This window comes from Tamandua tetradactyla, chromosome 12 (assembly GCF_023851605.1).
Source record: "Tamandua tetradactyla isolate mTamTet1 chromosome 12, mTamTet1.pri, whole genome shotgun sequence".
NCBI classification, from domain to species: Eukaryota; Metazoa; Chordata; class Mammalia; order Pilosa; family Myrmecophagidae; genus Tamandua; species Tamandua tetradactyla.
The window spans coordinates 53,478,384-53,505,088 of record NC_135338.1 but is presented as its reverse complement, the minus strand read 5'-3'; the positions used below and the strand labels follow the sequence as shown (position 1 = coordinate 53,505,088).

The following is a 26,705-nucleotide window of genomic DNA, read 5'->3' as shown; positions in this document are numbered from 1 at the left end:
TCATGGGCTCCTGCTGGTTTGCAAGTGACACTGGGAAGTACACAGGGGTTTCACCTCTGTCCTCTTCTAGTCCCTCCACAAAGGGCCTTTGAAACTGGGAAGGCTTCTCTACTCTAGTGCTAGACATTCTTGGCAGGGGTCATGTACCCATACACCACCACAGCCTGCAGGGCCTGGAGAGAGCCCCTGGCCCAGGCCCCTCCCTGGTCAGTGGCCTACCTGGGTTGCCAAGGGCCATGGATTCATAGATGAGCTTGCAGGTCTTAAGCAGGATGGCAATCTTCTTCTCGGGTGAGTAGGTCTTGTGCATGCTAGTGAACTTCTGCAGGATCTTCTCCATGGTGGGCACCTCCGGCACGCTGGTAGTTATGCCCAGGTCAGTGGTGGTGGTGGCCAGGATCACCAGCTGGTTCTCTTTGAGCTGCTGCAGTGAGCCATCCTTGCTGTGGATCTCAAGCAGGCGGGAGTTGATGGCATCTTTCAGGGGTTTCAAGACACATTTGTATAAGGTGGACTCCACAATCGCTTCTGTGGGGAGACAAGAGTGGGGGAGGTGAGGAAAGTGTGGCCATCCCCATGCCCCACTTACTCCCAGCCCCAGCAGTCACAGTGAGAAGCTCTGACATAAAATGGTGTGGTTCGCTCAAAAGAAAGCTACGCTATGAAGACACTGGCCCAGGAGACCAGGGTTGCCAACAGGTCATAGTATCCTAATGTCTTTTATGAGGCTTGGTGTATCACGCAATTTCAGAGGGCATTATTTGCACTGGCGTTGTCCAGTGTACAACTTGAGCAGCTGTATGTTGAGGGTCTAAGTACCCGGTGAGTATTTCATGGAGTTGTTCTTTTTTTTAAAATTTATTTTATATTAGCAAACCCAAACAACATACAAACATTCCATGTATAGTGAACAATCAATGACTCACTGTATCATCACATAGTAGTATATTCATCTCCATGATCATTTTTTAGAACATTTGCATCACTCCAGGAAAAGATATGAAAAAAGAAAAAATTCACACCTTTGTCCCCCTATTTTTTTCTCTGTACCCCTTATCAGTCCCTTTCATTGCTCACTAGTATTTCAATCTACCCAATTTATTTTAACATTTGCTCCCCTTATTATTTATTTTTAATCCATATTTTTTACACATCTGTCAATATCATAGATAAAAGGAGCATCAGACAAGGTTTTCACAATCACACAGTCACATTGCGAAAGCCTTATCATTATACATTCATTTTCAAGAAACATGGCTACTGGAACACAGCTCTACAGTTTCAGGCACTTCCCTCCAGCCTCTCTAATATACCTTAAACTAAAAAAGGATATCTATAAAATGTGTAAGAATAACCTCCAAGATAACCTCTTGACTCCGAAATCTCTAAGCCACTGAGACTGACACTTTATTTTGTCTAATTTCTCTCTTCACCCCTTTTGGTCGAGAAGGTTTTCTCAATCCCTTGATGCTGAGTCCCAGCTCATTCCAGGATCTCTGTCCCACATTGCCAGGGAGGTATACACCCCTGGGAGTCATGTCCCATGTAGACAGGGGGAGGGTGGTGAGTTTGCTTCCCATATTGGCTGAGAAAGAGATAAGCCACATCTGAGCAACAAAAGAGGTTCTCTGGGGGTGACTCTTAGGCCTTTGTGGGGGTAAATTTCATATGAACAAATCCCAAGATTGAGGGCTTGGCCTATTGATTTGGTTGTCCTCACTGCTTGTGAGAATATCAGGAATTCTCCACATGGGGAAGTTGAATTTTCCCCCTTTTGTGCCATTCCCCTAAGGGGACTTTGCAAATACTTCTTTATTCACTGTTTAAATCACTCTGGGATTTATCAGGGCATCACACTAACTTGGACAAACCTACAAAATCTTACGCCTTACTCAAGGTTCCATGTAGTTATGGTGTTCAATTAAACTGTCCATATAAATTGTATTAGGAAATGCACTAGTCAAAATATAAATTTTGTACCAAATAAACATTTTCTTTAGTCTTTAGTCTATAAGTTAAAGTTTTAAAATATGAATTGCCATCTATTTTCAACACCCTGCAATATTGACATTCCTTTGTTCTTCCTCATGCAAAAGCATTCTTTAATTTGTACATTTAGTCACTATCATTGTACACTCTAGGCATTCCTAGTTTATACCATCTCAGTCTTTACCATCTATTTTTCCTTCTGTTTTCATTTGTGCCCCCAGGCCTCCTCCCTCTATCATTCTCACATTCAGCTTCATTCAATGTTCTAACATTATTGTATTACAGTTAGGTAGTAGTGTGCTATCCATTTCTGAATTTTTACGATCAGTCCTGATGCACAATCTGTATCCCTTCAGCTCCAATTATCCAAAATCTACCCTATTTCTATCTCTTGAGGGCCTCTGTTCTTATCTGAAATTATCCAAGTTTATTCATTAATGTTAATTCATATCAGTGAGACCATACAGTATTCGTCCTTTTGTCTGGCTAATGTCATTCAGCATAATGTCCTCAAGGTCTATCATATTGTTACATACTTCATAACTTTATTATATGTATATACCACAGCTTATTCAGCCACTCGTCTGTTGATGGACATTTGGGCTGTTTCCATCTCTTGGCAATTGTAACTAATGCTGCTATAAACACGGGTGTGCAAATGTCCATTTGTGCCTTTGCCCTCATGTCCTCTGGGTAGATACCTAGCAATGGTATTGCTGGGTCATATGGCAATTTTACATTTAGATTCCTGAGGAACTGCCACACTGCCTCGTGGAGTCATTCTTGATGCCTCTCTTTCTTGAACCTTCTAAATTCATTTGACTCTAGTCTTAAAATATAGTATGTCCAGAGCCTCACTTCTCACCACTTGCATGACTACCACCCTCACCTGTGTCACCGTCATCTCTTGCCTGAATTACTCTAGTTTCCTCTTGCCCTGTCCTCTTATGTAGTCTCCATACAGCATGCAGCAATCTTGCTCCGACAATGGACCATGACACTCCTCTGTTCAGAACCCTATATTGGCTTCCATCTCATATACAGCAAAGCTAAAGTCTCCTCCAGGCCTACAAAACCCTTCACCCCCTGATGTGGCCTCGTCTCCTCACTGCCTCGCCTGCTCCCCTGTGCTCGTGCTGCCCTAGCCTCCCTGGCCTTCCTGCTGCTCTTCCAACCTGTCAAAGCTGCTCCTGCCTCAGGCCTTTGCACTTGCTATTCCCTTTGCCTGGAGTAGTCACCTCACAGATACCTGCATGCTTCACTTCTTCACTGTTCCAATGTCACCTTACCTGAGAGGCTGTCCCTGGCCATCAAGTGGAATGAGAGTTAGCAAGCTTTGATTGCACAACAACCCTGCAATATACGTTATTCTCCCCATTCTACAGCTGGATCAATCAGAGCCTAATAGGGTGGGCCACACAGCTAGTAGGAGTCAAATGAGGATTTGAACCCATGTCTACCTGATTCCAAGGTGATGGACGGATGCTTAGGGTGACAGTTGCGAAATATTCCCAGGGAGCCTTCCTGGCCCTTCCAAAGTCTCCAGGGGGAGGGTCTGTGCTATAGGCCCCGTAAGAGGAGGTCCCAAGCCATGTCCCTGTTGGGAACAGCACGGTGACATCTGAGCTGTCCTCTCCCTGGGGAGCAGAGGGAAGGCTCATGTCCCCATGGCTGCTTTTCTGTAGGGGCCAGGGTAGCCTTTCCTGATTATGCGGGGCTGGGGTTGGCCTGGGGCTGGTTTGGGGCTGTTCCTGGCCATTCTGGGTCCCCATCTTGCTGTGTTCCGTTCCCTTTTCTTCAGTAGGAGAACATGCAGTCACCTTTGTCCCTCTCACCCTCAAACTGCCAGGCTCTTATTTTGTCTCCCTTCCCCTTGGCACCTCCTGCAGGCAGAATGGGTGACTTGGAGCCGCATATTGCGTTTGGCTCCACCGCCACCCCTGGCTACTGCATGACCTCAGCCGAGCCAATCCCATTCCAGAGCCTGTTTCTGCATCTGCAAAATGAGATGGCTGCAGCCCCTGCCCTCAGGACTCCTGGCACTCTCTCTTGGACAGCCACTGGTTCTCCTGCTCGCGCCTCCTCTCTCTCAGAGTCTAGCCTCAGAGGACACACGTGTGAATGCTCTTCTATCTCAAAGTGCTCTTTGGGACTTGCCTCCCTAATAAAATCCCAAGGGTGGGTTTCTGCACAATTTTTTTTTTTAAATTGTGAAATATAACAGATATACAAAAAAGTGATACATTTCAAAGTGCATTTTAACAAGTAGTTATAGAACAAATTTCAAAGTACAGTATAGGTTACACTTCCACAGTTTCAGACGTTTCTTTCTAGCTGCAGCAAGACACTGGAGACTAAAAAGAAATCTCAACATAATAATTCAGTAATCATACCCATTTGTTAAATCCAACCTTCTCTGCTACAACTCCTCTTTCTCCTTTGATCCTTCTCCCAATCTTCAGGGATATTTGGGCAATGATCATTCTAATTCCCTCATGTTGAAAAGGGATGCTGCCATTATGGGACAGGGGGTTGCAACTGGCTGGTGCTCTTGGAGAGACTGGTACCTCTGGGTTTCAGGGCTTATCTGGCCTCGGAACCATCTGGAGGTTTTAGGTTTCTGAGAAATAAACTTAGTGAGTGAAAGTTTTGTCTCAGAGAGAGCCCTGGATATTCTTTAGGGTCTGCGGGAATACTGTTCGTTGGGTCTGCCTGGCCTTTTAAGTGGTTTAGGCTCCTCCATGATCAAACTGAGTGCATGGGCAGAGCTCAGAAATTTGGGGCAGAACAGGGGAGTGTTTAGTTCACGGAAAGGGTCAGGCTGCCTGGATCTGAATCCCAGCTCTACCCCAGCTCTCTCTCTGCGGGGTCTTCACCCCTCTGAGCTGTGGTTTCTTGGGAATAGTAACCCAAGCCCACAGGGTGTGGTTCATAATCAAGAGGCTGAAATGTGCAGTGCTTGGGATGCCACATGCCTGGCTAGGTTCTAAGTCTGGCCACTCTTGGTTTCTGGGTATCTGAGGCCAAGTTGGCCTTGACAGATCCCTGGAGATGAGTCCACAGCCTATATGGATGGTCCATACTGGGGCTGGAGTCACCCTTGCACTTTCGGCATGGGCCAGGCTGTACTGAACCTCCCTTGCCCTGCCCACAACCACCTGGTACTGCCCCACCATGTCCCTGGTCACGGAGCCAGCATCCTGCCTTGACTCCCTGCCTCATCCCCTTTTCTCTGCCCTTTGCACAATACACCCTGCCGGGGTTCCAACAGCCCCAGGTCCAGGCCAACTCCTCAGCCTGACTTTCACAGCCCGGCATGACCTACCTTTCTGCCTCTGTCCCCACTGCTGCCTCTCCTCCATAAAGCCCTCCTATCCCTGTCCCCAGAGCATGGCCACTTCTCGCACCTCCTCTATGCCCATCTCTTACTAAACTCCCCTACTTTGGAAGGCATGGCTGACCACAGCTTCCTCTGGGTGATATGAACTCAGCAGCGCCCCTTCCATGCCCTCCCTGACTGGCACGGCCCCGAGTTCTCTGACCTCAGAGAGTCTCATCCATCCCAGCTCTTTTCTTGCTGATGATTTGCAAATGTTTACCTGAAGCTCATGCTCCTCCCCAGAACTGCAGACTCAACCATTCCACCTGAATGTCCCACAGGCCCTTCCAATCTCCTCCACCCAAAACTGGGTTCCAAGCCTTTCTCCCAGCATGTGCAAGCAGCTGCCTTCCCCACAGATGCTCCATCTCAGCAAACGGTACCTGTGTCCTTCCAGGAGTTTCAATGACAGCGCCTGTCCTCACCTGGCCTCCTCTCCCACCCCGCACGTTCAATCCGTCAGTGAGTCCTGCTGGCCCACCTTCATCACAGATACAGAAATCCAGCCACTTCTCCCCATCTCCCCCTGCCTCCTCCCTGGTCCAAGCCACCACCACCACTGGTCTTGATGATAGCAATAACTTCCTTCCCTGCTCCTACTCAGCACCACAGCACAGCGACACTGTTCAGATGTACATGAGATTGCATCACTCTTTGGCTCAGACTCTCCTGGGATCAAAGCCTAAGTCTTTCCAGAGGACCCCAAGCCCTCCACAACCTGCCCCTTTTGCCTCCTGGCCTCATGCCTGCACTTTCCCCTGGACTCATGCCCACCTTACTCCAACTGACTATTTTTCCTGCTTATTGTCTATCCCTCCCATTAGAAAGGAAGCTCCATGAGGACAGAGTTTTTGCTGTGCTGCTGGCCATCATGTCCCCAGCCCCGAGGCACTCTTGGCGTGGAGTGGTTGCTCAGAGTCTGTGGGTGATGAGTCTGTCTGCTTTCTCAGCATACCCCCCGCCTAGACCTTGAGGTCCTCAGGGACTCAGCATTCTGGTTCATGGCTTTGGTCCTAAGCTGTCTCGGTGGGCCCAGCCCAAGCTACCCCAGTCCCTGCACCCCTTGGGAAGCCCCTTGTGCCTGTCTGAAACTGTTGTGTACCCTAGAAAAGCCGTGTTCTTTAATCCTGATTTAATATTGTAGGGTGGGACCCTTTCATTGGATTGTTTTCATGGATTGGCCACACCATACCAATTGTGTTGGGTGGTGGAGCTGAGATGGCAGGTCAGCACTTGTCCTCGGGAGGGTTCCTGAGAGCATGCGCCGAGTAAGTCACATGCACTCAAACCCCTGTCTTAGGCTCTGCTTCTAGAAACTCCAGCTAAGACAGCTTGCTGCTCTGACTGTCCCTTCTAAAGCAGCCCTCCACAACCACCCCTGCAGCCTTCCCTTGCCCCTGCCCACCAACCTCTAATCCATCACTACTGAACCCTTTTTGATTGTGATTCACTGTGAGAAACATATTTTACATTGCAAACAACTGCACAAAAACATCCAGTCAGATCACGCTGGTGTGGCCACCTGACTGTTAAAACATTGAACTGCTTCTGGACCCACACTAATTGTGGGTATGACTTCTTGATTAGATGGAGATGTGACTCTGCCCATTCTAGGCGGGTCTCAATTAGTTTACTGGAGTCCTTGAAAAGGGGAAACATTTTGGAGTGGCTTAGAGTCAACAGAGACATAGACATTTGGAAATGCAGAAGCCCTAGGAGACACCAGGAGCTGAGAGAGCAGGCAGAAGCTAGAAAGAAACCAGGAGCAACACAGACACAGACATTTGGTGATGCTTGGAGTGCTGACGGAGAGAGCAGATGCCTAGACACGAATGTTTGGAGATGCAGAGCCCAGCTGACATTGCTGTGTGCCTTCCCATGAGATGCTAAGCAAGCCAGAACCGAGAAGCATCCACAGGGCTGAGAGAGCTGTTAGAAACCAGAAGCTGGGAGAGGATACAGATGCCAGCCACATGCCTTCCCATATGAGACACTGGCCTTTCTTGAGTCAAGGTATCTTTCTCTGGATGCCTTACTTTGGACATTTTGAGGGCATTAGGATTCTAAATTTGTAACTTAATAAATTCCCTTTTTAAAAGCTGACCCATTTCTGGTATAATGTATTCCAGCAGCATTAAAAAATTAAAACACAGCTCTACTCCCAGGTCATGCCCTCCCGAGGACAGAGGTACTGACCTGCAACCTCAGCTCCACCACCCAACACCAAGCCTGAACTTCCACCATCAATCCTTTGGTCTTGAAAACATCAGTTTTCAGGAGTCCATTATCAAAACCCAGGATTCCAGGGAAAGTTGACACCTTAAGCTCTTTTTCCAAGAAACATTTGCTATGAATCTACCATGCTGTTGGTCCCAAAAGTCATTTCTTGTGCCCAGTATTGACCTTTTAATTGCTGGATGTTGGGAGAGGGCTGGGGGGTCCTGGGGGCCTTTGGAATGCTCGGGGCAGTGATGATTTACCAATTGGTCCAGAAGAGGTTCAATATTTTATGAGTCAGGTGGCCACACCGGTGTGATCTGACTGGATGTTTTTGTGCAATTATTTGCAATATGAAATACGTTTCTCACAGTGAATCACAATAAAAAAATTTCAATATTGATGGATTAGAGGTTGGTGGGAGGGGGGCAAGGGAAGGTTGCAGGGGTGGTGGTGGAGGGCTGCTTTAGAAAGGACAGTCAGAGCAGTGAGCTGTCAGCTTGTGTTTCTAGAAGCAGAGCCTGAGACAGGAGTTTAGGTGCATGTGACTTACTCCGGGAATGCTCTCAGGAGAAAGGAATGAGGAGGCAGCCTGAGGCTGGGCAGAGGTTAAGCAAGGATGAAGCCTCAGCCTCATCCCAGGGGGAGCTCTAGGGTGTGAATTGCACCCCACACATGGTCCCATCTTGAGACAAGGGGTCCAGCCTCCCTGGAGACCCACATCACAGAGAGGAACTGGCAGTGGGCTATCAGTGGTGGAGGCAGAGGGAGTGGGTAATAGGGCTCCATATGGCCCAGGTTAAAACTCTAGAAAAGGGGGCAGCTGTGAGCCCTTTGCAGCCAATACATGCAGCACATGGGGCAGAGCTACTCCAGCTCAGGCAATGCTGGTCCTACTCGGTGGCTGATTCCAGGAAGTGCCTGGCCTCCCTCTCTCCCTCCCACCCCACCGCCCCTCTCTGAACACTGACCGAGCTCCTCCTCTGAGTGCAGGCTGGGGTCCACTAGGGCCTTGAGCTCGGTGCTCTGCAGCAGGTAGCTCTTGAGCTGGGTCATCATGGTGCGGATCTCCTGCAGCATCTCGGTGCTGGAGGCCTGGTGTGCCATCATCTCCAGGCTGTACACCTTGTAGTCCTGCACCAGGCTGCCAAAGTACGAGCACTTGTCCTGCGCCAGCTCCACCACCTTCTTGTACAGCTTGCGGTTGTTGGAGAGGAAGGCGTTGAAGACGTTGGTGAAGCTGACGAAGCTCAGCCTGTGCCGTGCCTTGCCCAGGATCATCGAGGGCTTCTTCCTCGCATGGGGGCTGCTGAACTGCTCCAGCTCCTCCTCGGTGCTGCTTGAGTAGGAGTCCTGGTCTGTGACTGAGGCGGGCACCCCCAAGCTGTCTGAGAGGGAAGCCAGGGAGCCTTTGAACTCTGGGGAGTTCTGGGGATGGCCACTGGCCTGGCCATGGAAGCTCTGAGTTCCAGCTTGGGAGGCAGGGCTGGGATCTTCTCGGGATGGCCCAGGCATGGTTTTCACAGTGGCTACCTCCTCCAAAGAGAGCTCGGCGCTCTCCAGGGGACTAGGGAGGGCTGAGGCCTGCTGCCGGGAGACCCGCTTCTTCCTGGGGGGTGGGATCGGGGGCTGTCTGACTCTCCGGGAGGGCTCTAGCATGCTGCCCAGTCCGCTGGCTTTGGCCCCTGCTTCTTGGCCTTGCTCTGTGGTCCTCGGAGGCCTGTCCCCAGAATTGTCCGAGGCCTCTTGGGGAGGCGGGACCAGTATGGTTGCCCTGGGAAGGCTCAGTCTGTTCCCCTCTGCAGCCATGTCCCGGTCGGCCTTCTGGCCCTCCAGGAAGACCCTCTCGGAGACGCGGCGCCTGGGAGGAGCTGTGGGGAGGCTCTTCACGGGCAGTGGGGGGACAGAAGCCTGCTGCAGGGGACCGGGGACTGCCCCGGGCTTCATCTCTTCCTCCCTGAGGTGACCTTGGCCTGGGCTGGGATGTGGGAGCCTCTCGCAGGCTGTTGTGGGTGGCTGGCTCGGATGGTCTGGGGGCTGGGGTGCCAGGTGGGAGGCCGAGACCGGGGTTGCGAGAGGAAGGGCCTCTGCAGAGTGGGGAGCAGCCCCCACTAGGGGAGGAAGGGGCAGAGGGCAGGCAAGAGTGGAAGTGGGGAGAGGCGGAGAGACGAGAGAAGAAGGTTGGACAGGGCTGGGGGGGTTCACAGGCGGTGCTAGGCTAGGGGGGCTCAGGGAGGGTGCTGGGGGAGGAGGAGGAGGGCGGCGTGGAGCCCACCTGGAGGTGGGTGAGGTAGTGTCAGAGGGGGGAGGCAACGGGGGCGCAGGGCAGCTTCCAGGGGCTGGCTGTTCCGAGGGGAAGGCGCTGCTGCAGTCCTCGATGAAAATGGGATTCACGAACCACAGGCGGTCATTTCCTCCCGACAGCTCTATTTCACATGCGCAGTCTGTGCAATGGGCTATGGGCCGGAGGCCTGCTGCTGGGGATGCTCCGGGGACCGGGTCTCGTGGGGGTGCTCCCGGGTTCCTGTCTCCTCGTCGGGGGTTCCGTGAGGAGTCCCAGAAGCCTGTGGAAACAAGAGAGGGTGAGGCGGTCAGTGCGGAGCTGTGTCGGCCGCTGGCTAGAGCTGGCGTCTGAGGGCAGGGCAGGAGCAGGGGACGGGAGGGCTGTGGCAAGCATTTGCGCCACTGGACTGTTTAAAACCTCGCTCACCACTTCCTGCCCCATTTGGGGAAGCCCCATGCTATCCTCCCCAGCAGCACTGGGTGGGGCCGGAGGGTGACAGTGACTGTGGATGGGCTCGGCTTTGGTTCCGAACCTCGGAGCGTGGGAACCCACCCCAGAGGGCACCCATGACGTGAGTGGGGCCGATGACCCATCTGCTGTGGAGCCGGCCACCTGCAGGCACACATGGGAAGGTATAGTGGGGACCGAGGGGGGAGTAGGGGGCAACGGCTGGAGCTCCTGCATCTGACCAGGGCAGGCCATCTGATCTTTCTAGGCCTCTGATCATCTCTAAAACAACAGTCCCCACGGCGCAGGCTTGCGAGGAGAAAGTGAGAGCATGTAGGGCAAGGGGCTTTGGTCTCCGAAGTCACTAGCCCATCTCGGCCACCGCCGTTCTTGTCTGCAGGGAGACTAGAACTACGGACCGGGGCTGGTGGATTAGACCTGACTGTCCAAGTGGGGAACGTCTGGTTACTGCGAAACCTTTTTGACTCAGGCCTCCTTCCAGCTAGTCCGCAGAGCAGGGGCTCCTGTCCCCCTGTGCCATGTCCCAGGGACCGCCTTTTCTGCTGGCCCGGTTCTCGTGCACCCAGCCCACGCCGCGCTCACCAGAGCGGGTCCTCTCCTGCGGCCTGGCCCTGTCGAGGCTTTGCTGGTCAGTGCTGGGCTTGTTCTGGCTAAAGGTCATGGAAGGGACCCAGGGTCGATTAGCTCAGGGGGTTCCGACCTCTGGGAATCATGCCCCAACGAAAATCAGACAGAAGCTCAGGACCCACCAAAAAAGGGCAGAGAGACAGGGCATTTTAAGAACAATTTCAGTTGGCTTGCAGACCACACTTAGTCTTGCTCATGCAGCTCCAAACAGGGGGAGGGATATGGAATGCAGGTCTTGTCTCCAGCTGTGGGCTTTAGAGACAGGTAGGTCTGGCCAGGCAGTCCTGGAATCCACAGTAAACCGTGGGGCTGGGGTGAGACCAGGCCTCCAGCTCTCACCCGGGCTCCCTACTTTGGGAGGGATCTGTCAGGATGGAAACTATTAAAAGTAACATGAAGGACAATCCTAGGAGCAAACACCCGTGGCGTTCTTACTGCATGCCAGCCTGGGGGCCACTTGCTTTAGATGGGTTAGCTCATCGATCCCTGATCACAGGCTTTAGCATGTGTGTTATGATTCTCCCCATTTTACAGATGAAAATGAGAGACTCAGAAGTTAAATAACTTGCTCAAGGTCACGGGGTTTGTGAGGGAAGGGGCTGGGGTTAGAAGCAGGTCAGACCTGCTCCAAAGCCCATTCGTTTGGCTGCAGCCTGCCTTCATAGGAACTTGCGACACTTCCTATTTTGGTTGCTCTCCCAGCATTCGTGGGTGACAGGGTGGGGTGTACCCCAGAACCGGGGCTGTGGGGGGAACACAGGCTCTTTTGTTGAAAGAAAGGGGACGGCCAAGGCAGTCATGCGTGAGCCCGCTCTGTGAGGCTCGCTGTCTCGGGGGATTTGGGCATCTCCCACCTTGCTGAAAACCTCATTTTCAGGTGAGCAGGATGGATTCCCAGGAAAATGGGGCTACTGAGAAACAGAGAGAAAATGAGCTGCGAACCACCCACTGGGAATATATGAGCTACACTGACAGGCAACAATATGGGTGAATCTTACAATACTGAGCCAAAGAAGCCAAGTTCATCGTGTTCCTCTTTGTGTATCCGCTGGGGTGGGGCAGTCACGGCGCGGAGGGCTGGCTCCATCACCTGGCGGCCCGAGTGGTGAGGCCGGTGGAGGGGGCCTTCCACAGTAAGAAGGATGACCAATCTTCAGGTCACTCTTTCCTCTTTGCAAAGCTCTGTTTGCACATCACAGCCGCTACCAGGGGACATAGTGTGTCCAATGTGGGAGGGTTTTCCCATGAGCTGGACCAGCTATTCTTCACGGCTGGCCAGGCCTGGTGGGTTGTTTTCTTAGGCAGCTCCTGACCCCTCTGTGACCTATTCACTCTCCCGGGGGTTTGCATCGGACACAGACGTTCTGGTCTCAGGAGTGAGCATTTGAAGCATTTGCTCTCGTGACACAGGTCCACGAAGTTTTCCTAGCATGGAAAGCAGGCAGCCAGTCTGACCCAAAGGTAGACAGGGCAGCGGCCCCCCCAGGTAAGCTCTAGCCCCTAATGCTCACCTCCAAGTTCCCACAAGACTCTTCCTTTGGGTAAAGGAGGAAGACATGGGGTGGACAATAGACAGAACTGCCCAGCCGTGCCGGGACAGGTGCATCATTGCTCAGGTAGACAGATCCTGGCCACACCCTCTCCACGCTGGTCCACCTCGTGGCAACACAATGCCAGCCAGATGGTTAGGTCCTGCCTTGCTCTTTGTTCAAAGCCATTCCCAACTCTAGCCTGGCATTCGAGGCCCCTGCACCTCTTTTCTGGTGGCCTCTACGGAGTCTTCACCCTATTCTGTCTGCTGCCCATTTCTTCCTGAACATGTCACACCCACCTTCAGGCCTCAGCTGATGCTGTTCTCTGTGCTTGGAAGGCTTTTCCCACCCTCTCCATCCCCTCCTTCAAGACTCAGGTCAAATGCTACCAGTTGGCTGGAGACTTCTAATATATTCAGGCCTCACCCACCCTGCTCCAGTCTCCTCCGCCCCCAGAACACACTTGGACCAGTGACCAGCATCTGGGACTGTGACACTCTGTTTTTGTGGGTCATCCAGCTGAGTATTCCCAGCCCCCAAAACAGGGCTTGGCACCCGGCAGGCGCTCAGGGTTCGCCTCTTAGCCCATGTGAGGGGATCAGCTCTGTGAGGCTCATCTGGAGGGGTAAGGTTTGCTGGCAGAGCTGGAATGGCCTGGACCATGGGAGGAGGCCTACAGGCAAGAGGAGGCAGAAACGGGACAGTGAGAGGGTGAGGAGGCAAGAAGGAGGATGGAGGAGCCCCTAGATGGAGGCACCACTGATTGGCCAGCAAGGTGGTAGTCGCTCCATGACCGCACAAGAAAAAAAAAAAGCACATTTTCCGCTGCTCAGATTTGGATTCTGGTAGGAGTGGAGCTGACAGCATTGCTAGGCTCAGGAAATGAGCCTGGGGCTTGGGTGTCCCTAGGGCACTGCTTTCCTGTCCCCAGGACAGGCCTGATGGATGTACCTTGGCTGGCAGAGCCTCAAAGCCAGTGCTCCTCCAAGGGGTGGGGAAGCTGGGACCTGGGGTCTGCATCCTGCGTTTGGCAGGGCCTGTTAGGGAACTATGGTGGTGGTGTAGGCCTTTCAAAAAAAAAAAAAGGAAGTAAGTAACTTTCTCTGCAGCCTGCAGAATGCCAAGGCCAGAGGAGAAGCGGAACAGTGTCATGCAATCCGAGGGGTTGGCAAAGCTGTGGGCACCTATATCCGATGGCACCAAGCCAAGCCTTGGTGTGGTGCCTTTCTTAGCTGCCAAGGTTCCCGCGAACAAGGGCCCGTCTATTCTCTGCCTCTATGCTGCCTTCTGGCCAAGGCAGCCACTTTTCTGGCCCTGTTGCCTCCTAAGCCTTGGCTGGGGGTGCCTCTTGTCAGGAGTCCCCTCCTACAGTCCTCAGCGGGCCTGAACTGTGTGTGGTGTCAGGCTGCAGGCCCTGGGGACAAAGGTGACTAAGGCTTCCCCCTGGGGGAGCCCCAGGCTAGTGGCAGGACAGACAAGGGGACAAATCAATGAAGCAAGGTGTTGCCGACATCATGGAAACAACTTCAAAGTCCAGTGATTTCAGGAAATGAATGTTTTTGTGGCATCTCAAAGATGAGCTGTTGGAAAACCCTCAAACTCAACTTTCCAATGGATTTTTAATAATATGGGAAAATTCTCATCATAGCATGGAAAGGAAAAAGCAAGTTATATCCAGGCTTAGAACAGCTATAGAACACAAGCCTTTTCTAAACACATTTTTAAAATATTAAGCATGTATACACTACAAAATTGCTTGAGAACCACTGTAAATTTGACCCTTATTCATTACTGCTGTCTCTAAATTCCTTTTGTGCTTAGAATGAACTGTTTATAGTCTAGCACTTTATTCCATATGTGAGTTTTGGGGCCAAGATTACATCTTATATGGCCTGCCCTTTCGAGCGTTGGTTTTTCCAATGCTAAGCTCAGACTTTTCCGCATCAGCCCATGAATGAACATCCTTCGCCTTTGCATGACGCTAGCCGGCAGGCCAGTAGCTCCTTTTTGGTCTGTCTCACCAACAGCATCCCTGTCTGAACAGCAGGGCTGGTGCAACTATTTGGAAATTTCTTAGATTCTACTCATTCAAAAATAAGTAAATAATAGAATACTAGAAATAGCAAAGTGCTGACCCTAATGACAGAAGCGCATAAGCCTCGGGAATTCATTGTAAGTGAGAAATCATTCACGGGCTCAACAGCTAGGGGTCTTGACCCTTAACTAGGCACTTCCTGACCACGGGGCCTAGAGAAGAAAAGTCATAAATATGGTCAAACAAAACAAACTGACATGTGAGATGCACAAGAGTCCATTCAATTGTGTTTGTGTGTATTAAAGAGGAAAAAAAGTACTGGAAGGAAATACCCAAAAAGCACATCAGTGGCAGGATTAGGCATGGTTTCATCCTCATCCTTCTTTTGTGGGTTAAAAACAAATACATTATACATGACTTTTATAATGAGGAAAAATCTAATAAAAATGAAGCACACACAGGGTATGCTGTGGGGTTGGGGAACTCCACTGTCCTCCCTCTCCCCATCCATACCAAATCCAGGCCCTCACCGAAGGGTGCCATGTTGTCTTCTGCCAGAGGAAGGTGGCAGGAGAGCGGTGTGCGGCGAGAGGCCAGCTTAGGGCCAGGCGGAGTGCGGTGTAGGAAAAAGAGCATGGGCTCAAACTCGGAAATCCCAAGTGTGAATCTCGCTTTTGTCATGTCCTAGTGAGGAGAGCTCTTTAGTCTCTCTCTTTCTCTCTCTTTGGGTAACAGCTTTATTGAGACAGAATTCACATACCATACATCTCACCCACTTGAACATACAGTTCAGTGGTTTTTAGTATAGTCAAGACTTGTGCAGCCATCATGACAATCAATTTTAGAATATTTTTATCATCCCTCAAAGAAACCTCATTCCCATTAGTAGCCACGCCCCAGTTCTCCCCAAACTCCCAGCCCCCAGCAACCACTAATCTATTCTCTGATCCAGGGACATAAACCTATTTTGGACATTTCGTATAAATGGAATGATAATATGTGGCCTTTGGTAGGTAGGGCTTTTTTCACTTAGTTTAATGTTTTCAAGGTTCATCCATGCTGTTGCATGTGTCAACACTTCATTCTTTATTACCAAATAAGCTATTTAGTCTCTTTGATTATCCATTTCCTTACCTGTAAAGAGTTTTTCTGTGTGTTTGTGTGAACAAAATGAAATGATGGATGTGTGGGCAATGTCAACGAATTTGCCTCCCATTGTCCTTTTGGTTTTCCCTGACAGGGCTTGAGGATATCCAATTGCTTGAGGATATCCAATTGCCAGGCTGACCAGGGATCATTCAGATTCTACCTGGAGAGTCTGAATGAAGGGTGGCCAGTCCGAAGAGCTGGGGAGCAGGGACCTCCAGTTGGCAGAGGAGACTGGGCCGTGGTGAGAAAGGACATGTGTTTCCCACAAAACCTGGCTGAGCTTCTGTCTTCAATTCTCAGTGATTCACCAGTGTCCTTTCACCAACTTCTCTTTTATCAGTGCTAGTTTGAGTGGGTTTCAGTTCTGTGCCACAAGGATGCCTTGCCCAGAACAGTGAGTCCTGGGTCAATGGCACTCTTCGTAGACTTGACACCACTGCTGCATGTGTAGTTGGGTGAGGCCTGGTCCTGCAGATCCCAGGGCCGAGGCTTCTGGCCCCCACTGCCCCTGGCAAGATGTTTCCTTTCCGTTCCGAGTCTTGATCTTTTGCAGGAGGGACTGAAAAGGTAACCTTTCCTCTCGAGAAAAGCTCTAAAGAGCCTCAGATGGCCCCTCTCACTTTAAAGTCCTTTAGCACTTGGGGACATGAGGTCTGAACAGGACCATGTCCTGTTTCTAAGCTGCCATGCACTCAGATTTCCCTTAAATCCCACACTCAAGGAAGTCAGTGTGAACTCCCAGACCATGGCCTCCCTTCCCCACTTCCTCATCGTGCCTGAGATCAAGCCCTCCCGGAAAGACGGGCTTGTCTACTCCCAAAAGAAATGTGGTTCCCCAAGAGGAGCAGCTTGTTTCAGATGCAGCGTGTTCTTTGGTTGATGGGCAGCCGTGCTCTTGCAGATAAGAGGAGCCTGTAGGGAGCCCCAGGGCTGTCGGTCCCAGGGACGCCTGCCTGAACCCCACGGTGGGCAGAGGGGGGCAACCAACTGGGCCCCTCCTCTCAGAGGTGAGCTTCCCCAGACTGAGGCCGCTGATCCCTCCCAGGAGCGGTATCTTCCTTGCCTTCCAACTTGGCCTCAAAACTGGCCACTGACTGCTCGTTGCAAAAGCGATAGAGACTGTGGGGTGCTGCCAAAGGGCATGAGGTGGGCGTGAAGACAGAGTGCCCTGTGTGCAGGCCCTGGCTTTACTGCTTTCCTATCTGGGGTACTTTGGACAAGTTGCTCAACTGTGCTGAGACTAGGCTTTCTTATCTTCAAAACAGAGATACTTACACAAGACAATGTCAAGTGCTCTGCAATAGTCAGCAAGTATCATTCACGCCATTTTAGGCTTTGGGAGGGGATGTCATTTGTGTGAGTTGTCACGTTCCCATCTACATTTCCGGGAGCATAGGAGCTCAACAGCTAAAATGTCTGGGGGCTAGGTTCAGTACTTATTCTCAACACCAACGGAAACCTAATTCTCAGCTTTGTAAACTGGGTAAATCAGAACTAGAAAAAGCTGGATGAAGAGTGAAGAGGCAGCATAAGAACTCCAGGGTTCATACCCCAGCTTCATCTTGTACTGTGTGACATCAACTTTATCACTTAACCTCCCTGTGCTTTACTTTCCTTTACCACAAAATGGGGATTATAATAATAGTACCCACTTTACAGGGCTGTTGGAAGATGTGAGAAGTCACTGCACACAAAAAATGTAGTACATTATCATTAAATGTTAACATCCAAGGGCCTGAACTCCTCCTTAGTGGCTCTTTGGCCACGGCTGCCTTGTGGCATGTCTTGAATTGCTGTCTGGAGGCACCTCTGGGTGGTGGATGGTGGCCTGCTCTGGGAGCCTGGGTATACGTTCTCCAGTCCCAGGTTGGTCCCTAATATCTTCCATGGCCTGGTTCTGCCCTCCCGATCACTCTTCCATTCATTCAACATTGGCAAACAGGGTGCCATGTTCCAAGCACTGTGCTCCGATGCCTAGCTTAGTCTTAATATAGATGTACCACCTGTTTGGTTCATAAACATGACCTGGAGGCCCCAGGTTATGGGGCTCTGTGACTGTCTCCTGGCTTTGGAGCCTGCAGAGGCTCAGGAAGCAGCTGCCCAAAACAGGGGTCCCCTCTGCATGCCCTTTAAGAAATTTTCTGCTCTTGATACAAGCTGCCAGGGGTGGCTGGCCTGGCTTCCCAGCAGGTTCAGCCTGGGGAGGCCCTGGTTACAGGTTATAGGTCAGCATCAGCTGATTTCCTCCGTGCAAAGTGCTCAGTATAGGCCAATCCATGGGAAGGACTTGGTACATGCGAGCTACTCTTGTTATGTGAAAGAGATGGCATCAGACAGGCTCTGTTTCCCTCCATGCTTTCTCCCTTCTTTTCCTCTCTAGTTGTCCTCCCTCTAAAGGTCAGGGTTGAATAAGGCTGTGCTTAGGTCCAGCTGGTTGCAGGGGGCATGCAAGGGGGCATCATGTTCACTATGCTCTCCTTCTGACCAGGATGGGGTTGGGGGCCAGGACTGTGACGGCTACTGGGTCTCCAGCTCTCTGGCCACTGCTCAGACTCTCCCAGAGTCCAAGCCCCACCCTGACAGTGGGTCAGCCTGTGCTGGCTCGGATCACCCCCACAGGGTTGTGATCAGGACCCCTGGGCAGCTGGTAAATGGTGGCTTTTGGAAACTGGGAGACTCTCCCTGTTCAGTGGCTTAGCAGCCCAGAGCAGGGGACGAGAGGTCCCGCAGAAGCTGGGACTCAGGACCTGACCCTCTGCATGGGCAGCCAACAGACACAGGCTCCATTGCCTAAACCCCCATCCCCTCCCCTGGACCTGTGGAGAGGACTTACCCAGGCCCAGGTTAGAGATGGTCTCGAGGTCTGAGAAGCTGCTGGCCTCGAGGATGGCCTGGGGCAGCCGCAGCGTGAAGGGCAGTAAATCTCTGTGGAGACACGAGGGGTGGGAGGTCATGTCTGTGTCCATTTCCCAGTCCTCCAAACCTGCAGCCCACAAAGGAAGAGCCACCATAACCCCACAGGTGGCTGGGGTCTCCACGCACACTGGGAACTTCCCTGGGGGCCGAGGGGCAGCACCCTGAGGACGAAAGAGTAGCTGGTTGGGGACTTTACTGAGCATCCAGGCAGATCCAGGTCCCATGCCAGCACTAGATGTGGGAGACCCTCTCGGGGAGTTGGGTGGTGGGTGTGGGGTGGGTCACTGCTTCTCCCTGGTTTTCCTGGTCTGCAGGATGAGCCCCAGGCCACCTTCTGCTTTACCTACTATTCCGGGAAAAGTGAACAGTAAGTGCACACTCAGACATGCCCTTGTGAGAGCAGTTAGATACACCCCTGGTGAGTACACAGTCGGGAATCTCCTTGTGAGCGCACAGTCAGACATACCTTGGTGAGCTTCCTATCAGGCACTCCCCAGCAAGCGCATGGCATGACCTGGCAAGCACACAGTAAGGCAGCCAGCCCTATCTGATGCCTTCTGTCTGAGAGGGACGTGTCCAGGGCTCTCACTAGAGATGTCCTGGAAGGGATTCAGATACCACTCACCATTTATTGTACAAATGGGGAAACAGAAGCCCAGGCAGGGAAAGTCCACGTGGTGGGAAAAGGGCAGTGTGTGCCCATCCCCAGGCCTCCTGACCTCCAGCCCAGGGCTGTTTCTTGGGGTCTTGGAGGGGTGCATGGCACTGCCCAGGTCCCGGGATGTGCAGCCTAAGTCTACACCTGGTCCTGGCATTCAAGGCTCACCACAGTCTGATCCCAATGCCCCTTCCAGACCTATGTCCCACTCCTTCCCCATTCCTGCTTCTCTGTTCTCTGAGCGTGATTCCTCTTCTGTGAAAGAGGAGGGACTGAGGAAGGAAGAGATGCTTGCAGTGAGGGCATGGTGATTGATGCAGCCGGCCTCAGGAGTCAGCAGCTACCGCAGTCATCAACAATCTCGCTCTCATCCGCCCTCCCTTGCCCGCACTCCATCCACCTTTCCCAGAACCTGATTCCCAACACTGAAACCCCAAACATCTGCCCTCTGCCAAGGAGCCTTCCGTGATTGCCATTGGCCAGGAGACCTCCTCCCTGGTACCCTCCTGGCCTTGCTGCAGGCCAGGAGGCAGCTTTCCAGGTCTCTGACACCCCACTGTGCTTAGCACACCACAGAGGCTCACCGGTACCTACTGAATGTACAAATCCAAGCTTTGGGAACTGAGGCAAAGGGAGAGCAGGGCAGAGACCGCCTGGGATGGGGGCAGGCAGTGGAGTCCCCTGGACCATCTCTGCTGCCCAACGCACCCTCGCTTTGCATATGGGCTTCGTGGGGAGTCCCTAGCCCTTTCTGTTTAAGGAGGAGCAGGATGGGACAGGCTGTGGCAGAACATTCTGGAACCTTTTAATAAGGGATGTGGTCTTCAGCCATTTGCCACCTTGGCTTCTCCATATCAAATGGGGAGTGGGCTGCTTAGCTAATCTTTGCATCTCCTTTCTGGCTGCCACCTGTCCTTGGTGCTCCATTCCCATCTCAGACCCTGTCCCCCCGACCCCTATCTCTGATTTTAAATGAAAGGTATTTTAACAAAATACAGCGCCCTGTTGTCTCAGTTTACCTGGTTGGCCGTCTGGTCTACCAGCAGGGAGCAAAGGTTTCCAGTGCTTCCTTGGTCACCATTTATATTATTATGACCAGCAGAGGTGGCTCAGCTCCTCTGGCCCCCATCTCCTCACCACCAGGACAGCTGCTGGCAGCCCCTCGCCCACCTCGTCAGTCTGCTGCTCAAGGTCCTGCCGGGGGTCTGTGTGTCACGCCCCAGCCCCGAACCCTGGCATCCAGGACCTCTCCCAGTCCAGACCCTGCTCTGCCTCTCCACCTCCCTCCCAAGTTCTGCCGCCACAAGCCTGGCTGTCCCACTCAGGGTGGTCCCTTGTCATCTCCTGAAATGTCAGGCTCACTTTTCCTATAGGAAATACACCTCATTCCTGTAGGAAACACACCTCATGAGGAATACCTGCTCATTCCCATCTCCAAGCTTTGGCTTAGAGGGACTGCCCTCCCTCACCTCCCCACCTGTGACTGCTTAGAGTCTACCTACTAGATCCCACCTTCTTTGTGGACCTCCTTCTGCGTGATTCCCTTTTCAAGGATTGTATCTATCTCTGGTGTCAGCCAGTTCAGCATTTGGCCCGGGGACCATCTCTTCCAGTACAATAAAAGCACCACAGGGACGTGGGCACTTGTTGAGCACCTACTATGTGCCAGGTCCTGGGCCTGGTGTTTGCTTATAGGCCTTAGAGTGCATGATGATGATGTTGTTATTGTCATTATAATCATAACTGTGATGATTATGTCATAGCAACTCTCTAGGTAGGCATTACTATCCCTGTCTACAGGGACATCCCTGCCAGAGGCTGAGAAGAGCTTAAGACTACTGCCCAGGGTTACCCAGCCAGCAGCAATTTTCCCACGAAAACAAGGAAATGGTTTTAAATGCATAGTAATGCGAAACTTGATTCTATTCAGGGTGATACCTTCAACCAGGATCACGAAACATTTAATAAAAATGTTTAAATATTAGTTTTTTTCTTTAATTAGAAAAGAAATACATATTCTGTAAGAAAGTCAAACAATACAAAAACTGTGCAAAATAAAGTCTGCAGGTCTTGCTCTCAGCAGCAGAACCCACCCTTCGGAGGGCCCCCCTGTTAAAGTGCAATGAGGAGAGGCTTCCCCAGCCCTCCTCTGTGCCTTTGCACACACATGCACACACACGCATGCACACGGGCACACATGCTATTTTAAAAGGGAAAATGGCATTGTATACATAATGCTCTGCAGCTTGCTTTCCTCACTAACAATAAATCTTTACATTGTGAATGTTATCACAAGTTCATATGTTTACACTGACTTCATTCTTTTTATATGCTGCAGAGTATTCCACAGGATAGCCCTCATTTAATGGGCATTCAGACTTTTTTCATTTTCCACCAGCATTTACCCGGAGCTTACCGAGTACCCAAGCACTGTTCTAGGGACTTGACATATATTAACTCTTTGAACCCTCTCAACAATCCCACAAATAGGAACTTCTCTCAAACCCATCTCATAGCTGAGAAAACTGAGACACAGAGAGTCCAGGTAGCTTGTCCTGATCCCACAGCTAGTGACAGTGCCTGAATTTGAATGCAGCCAGGCTGGCTCCAGGGTTCAAGCTCTCAACCTCTAGACTCTACTCGCTCTTAGCGGAAAAAAAAAAAGTTTCTAGATAAAGCAATACTACAAAGAACAATTTTAGCAGGTCACCTCTCTGCCCTCAAGTTAGTATTTCTATGTGACAGATTCCTAGATCTGAGTCTGCTGGACCACCCACATGTGTATTTAAAAAACGACAGAATTTGCCAAACTGTTCTTTCCCAGAGCAGATCACCAACTTACATTCCAACTGACAATGTGTACGAGTGTGGGCTCAAAAGCAAAAGGGCCCAAGCGATGGAGCTGGCTGCTGCTTTCTGTTCTAGAACAGGGGTCAGACATGCCCACTCTTCCAACCTAAACCTCAGGGTGTCTCTGCAGTGCCCTTCTGCTCAGTGACAAAGGTGATCACCTCCACTCAAACAGTAAGTCCTTGGGTCTTCCAAGATGGACACTCATGGCAGGGAAGGAACAGGGAAGTTTTGAGGTTTCCACTGCATCCCAAACACTCACCTACTGGGTGTAGACTGCCTGTATCAGAACTCTTTGGAATTCCTGGGGGCAAGTCTGGGGTGGGCCTGGAAACCCACATTTTTAACCCACTCAGCTTTGGGTGGGAAAAACACCCTACTGAGTCCATTAAAAAGCATTCATGAAAATAGAAAATTTTTTTAAAAAAAGGGATTTTTAGAATAAATGTTCTAAACATTTCTTCCCATACTGCAATGAATCAGCTCGCATACCTCCTGGGGCCCAAAGGACCCATTCTGAGGCCCCATCTCCTCTGACCTATGGGTGACTTCCGTGGTTTTGAGGATCATTCTTCATAGGGGGGAAGAACTGGAAGTCATCCTGGTAAGTTTTTAAATGAGTGAGAGGAAGAAAGAGAGAAAAGAGCAGCTTGGACTTTGGACTCGACAGACCTGGGTTAAAAGCCTAGCTCTGTCATTCCCAGCAGGCTGCTGTTTCAACCAGGGGGACCGGAGGCCATCCTATCGGGTTACTGTGAAAATTAATTGAGCTGGTGCACGGAGAACACGCAGCCCAAGTTTGCACCTAAACGAGAAGCCGTGTGCTTCCGGCCTCTTTTTCAGGAGTGTGGGTCCAGGGCTCTTCTCAGGCCTCTGGCAGAGGAACCCATGCTAGCTGACTGGTCTAACCAGTACCTGTCAAAGGCAGGACTGCGGGGCCATAAGTCAGGGCCTGGCTCCAGCTAAGGGGGCTGCAGAGGCGGCTCTATCCATGGTGATACTGGCTTTCTTCAAAGGCGAAGCTGGACCGCTGAACAGCTGCTCTCCACCCCACACTGTCCCACGGAAAGGAGGATGGTGGCTTGGTCACTAAGCTGGGATGACAGGCCCAAGGGCCCCTCCCCTTCCTTCCTCATTTCATCATCCTCCTGCAGCCCAGGACAGAAACCCCAGTGTCTGCTATGTGTCTCCCCTTGCACCCCACACTCCTCCCTGCAGTGGCTGACCCCATCTTCTTGATTCCCTCATTCCTGGCCCAGGGTAGCCTTTTCCACATGGTGCCTAGATGGCTGCCGTGGCCCCGAATGGTCTCCACGCTCCCCTTGCTCTGCCTGCTGTGGTTGCCTCGTCACTGAGCTCGAGCAGTCTCACTGTGAGCTCTTTGGGGCCCATAGTACTTGGAAGGAGTCTGCATTCCTAATCAGCTCCCTGGGGGACTCTGGGACCCAGCCAGGTCTGGGAGTCTTCTCTAGAGCCCTCATGACATTCACCACCCAGCCCAAGCTTATTGGGGTGACAGGCAATTAGTGGAGAACTCCCTGAAGGCAGAACCCATGCCCTCTTCACCTTGTGTGGAGGACAGGGCCTGCTGATGGAACACAGAATGTGCACCCCAGATGGGCACTGGATGAGAAGGGTGAGGAAACCAGGCTTTGATGATGAGGTCTTCATTACGTGTCTCAGGGCTGGTCCCCATGATCATGAGAAATGTGCCTGGTCCCCAGGCCCCTGGGAGCTGCGGGGAGAAGGCTCTGCGAAGGGGTGTGGGGGATGCCCTTGGGACCTGGCTGGTGGCTCTGGGAAGTGCACCATATTCTCAGAGCTGCAACTGACAAGCATTTATCAAAACACCCCTCTGCACAAGGCCCTGCACATGAAACGTGCATCTCTGTACTTCTCAGCTGCTTCTAAGTGTTTGCTTCCAAAGGATCTTAGAATAACAGAACCACAGCGCTCAAGCACATTGGTGTCCCACCTTGGCTAACTTCCACTTTATGGATGGGGCCAGTGGGCCTGGAGAGGTCACGCAGCTAGTAGGAAAAGAATCTCCAGCCCCAGCCTAGAGCTCCTCGTCCTCCTGCAGCATCTCACTCCTGAGACACTCACAAGCTCAGGCCTCAGGGCTGCCACCTTTCTAATACAGGGCTCTGGGACCTCCTGGTGGCTTCTCTGGGAGTTTGAAAGCAGGAGGATAGGCACCTGCTTGCCTGGCCCATGGAGGACAGCAGCAAGGACAGGTGGGAAGTGACAGCAGTGACCTTGGTGACCGTGGCCCCAGACCTCCCTGAACACAGATGGAGTTGCTGCCCCAGCCATGGTCTGGGCACTGGACAAGTCCTGCCCTTTTGCACGTGTTCTCTCCTCCTACAGCATTTTTGTAGTCAGTATTATCCTTCCCATTTTACAGAAGAGGAAGTTGAGATTCAGAGAGAGTATGTAACTAGCTTAAGTTCTGGGGTTTGCAAAGATGCCTTTAATCATTCATTCATTCATTCATTCATTCATTCACTCACTCAAAGCACCTAGCACATGCCAAATATTATGCTGGGGACCTTCTAGCAAAGTAAGACTTTCTTTGATCAGGAAAGGACCCATCTCCTTGTTCTCAACATGCTGTAACATACAAGGGCTGGGAATCCCCTGACCATCTGCCTTGTGGGATGCCCAAGGTGATCAGCATTAATGAAGAGCCATGCAGAGTGGGGCTGCTCCAGCAGAGAGCAGGAACCTTGGAATTGTATTAGTTTGAACCTATTTAACAACCATGTGACTTTGGGTAAGTTACCTTTCTCAGTCTCAGTTTCTCATCCGCAAAATGAGCATAACAAGAGCACTTGTGGAATTATTCAGAAGATTTAAAAGGGTGGAGGTGCAGAAGTCCACCTGGCACAGTGTCAGGTATCTGCTGAGCCCTGAACTGGTGGCAGCTGAAAGCATCACTTATTATTATCAGCACCACTTTTTCTGCCCATTGGTGGGGACCAGGTGGATCTGGGGAGGTGGGGAGGGGTATTTCAGGTTGAGCTATGGTTTTTACCAGTGGCAGCTGAGGATGGTCTCTTTGAAGGTGGGAGAACTGGGCCTGGAATGGTGGCACCCAGGACATTTCTGCTCAACCGACTAGCCAGCCCTCGTCAAGGACCTGTAGTTTAAGCCACTGGTTTCTGGCATTGACTGTATTTTTTAATTCTGTTGACCTGAAACCAATTCTGAATTAGTTGAGTGGATTCTGAGGGTGGTTACCAGACACTCACTCCACCCAGCAGCTGCTGAGTAATCACAAGTTTACTCACACAGAGAGGCATTAAGTCCCTCCTACTGCATCTGTGGGAAGCTCCCCTGCCCTTCTCTAATCCCTGCAATGGGGCCGGGCTCAGGTCCACGCAGGACTCAAAGCTGTCCTTGGAAACCGGTCGCGTGGGCAGTTGGGGTGATGGGCAGGGACCAGGGAGGCAGGTGATGTTGAGGGCGGGGCCCTGGCCAACTGGTCGAAGAAAGCATCAGAGCAAGGAGCTGTCTGTCCCTCCCTCTGCATCCCCTGGGCAACACCCTTCCCCCTGGGGGCTTTCCTGTCCCCCAGCGAAGGTCGCATGGGACGTTTGTTGCAATCAGATAACCTCTTGTGCTTTCTCAAGACATCAGAGCACACTGGGCTGGGCAGGTCCGGGACTACTCACCTACTGACACAGTAGAATGCAATCAGTCTGAAGATGTCCTCAAACACAAGAACGGAGCCTTCCAGGTACAATACTGAGGAGAGACGAGAAAGGCCTGGAATGAGTGTCCTGCTGAGAGGGAAGGAGGCAGCGACTCCCTGAGGGTGGGGCTGTCCTTGTCGGGCTCACTGGAGGTCCCTGGCCCTCTAGAGCGCCTGGCCTGCTGCGGCCCCATCCACCTCCACTGCCACCCAGGCCTTAGATAGCTGAGACATGAACTTCTATTGTATCAATCCACTGAGGTTTCAGGGGTAGCTGGTGTTACCTTAACTAATACACACTAATCATTATTTTGTAAGATGACACAGGAGACTCCAGCTTAGAAAGCAGAATTAAACATCTAATTTATCTCCAGGAACAGTCTTCCACTATGATTCTGAGGACTATGAGAGAATAGCAGGAGGCAAGGTGTCCAGGAGATACAGCAGTCCAGGGGCGCTGAGCGAGGCCACGGGCCTTTTATCCATGAGCCTCAGGGCCCGTCAGAGCATGACTTAATTTGGCTGCAGGTAACCCAGGGGAGGATGGACCCGATATTCTATAGTCTGGCAAGGATGAGAGAGCCAAGCATTTGCCCAAAATCCCATCACAGGGTAGATACAGCTCCTCGGAGGGGCAGGGTGCCAGGACGTGGCAGCTGGTGCCCAAAGCCTATGGACGCGTTGCCCAGGGGAGAGCCTGGCACCCAGCACACCCTGTCTCAGAGCCTCAGGGTCAGGGGTGCAGAGAAGCTAAGGAAGTTGCTCGAAATCACCACTGCTGCTTGCCAGTGGTCCCGGCAGGTGTCCACCCTAAGGACTCCTGTCACTCCAGCTCCACCCACCCAACGGGTGAAACGCTGGGACTTGGGAGCCCCAAGGCATCAGAGGAGCTGAGGAACACGTG

At 51.7% G+C, this 26,705-nt stretch overlaps 1 protein-coding gene across 1 annotated transcript in view; it reads right to left on the bottom strand.

Annotated features, from left to right (window-relative positions):
• RIN3 (Ras and Rab interactor 3) overlaps positions 1-26,705 on the bottom strand; it is a 124,676-nt gene that overhangs the window by 25,950 nt on the left and 72,021 nt on the right. Inside the window, exons 4-7 of the mRNA XM_077123391.1 lie at positions 25,782-25,854; positions 18,514-18,605; positions 8,557-10,149; positions 220-528 (exon numbers count right to left, since the gene is read on the bottom strand). Of these exons, the coding sequence (XP_076979506.1) occupies positions 220-528; positions 8,557-10,149; positions 18,514-18,605; positions 25,782-25,854 (2,067 nt within the window). The remainder of the gene's footprint in view (positions 1-219; positions 529-8,556; positions 10,150-18,513; positions 18,606-25,781; positions 25,855-26,705) is intronic.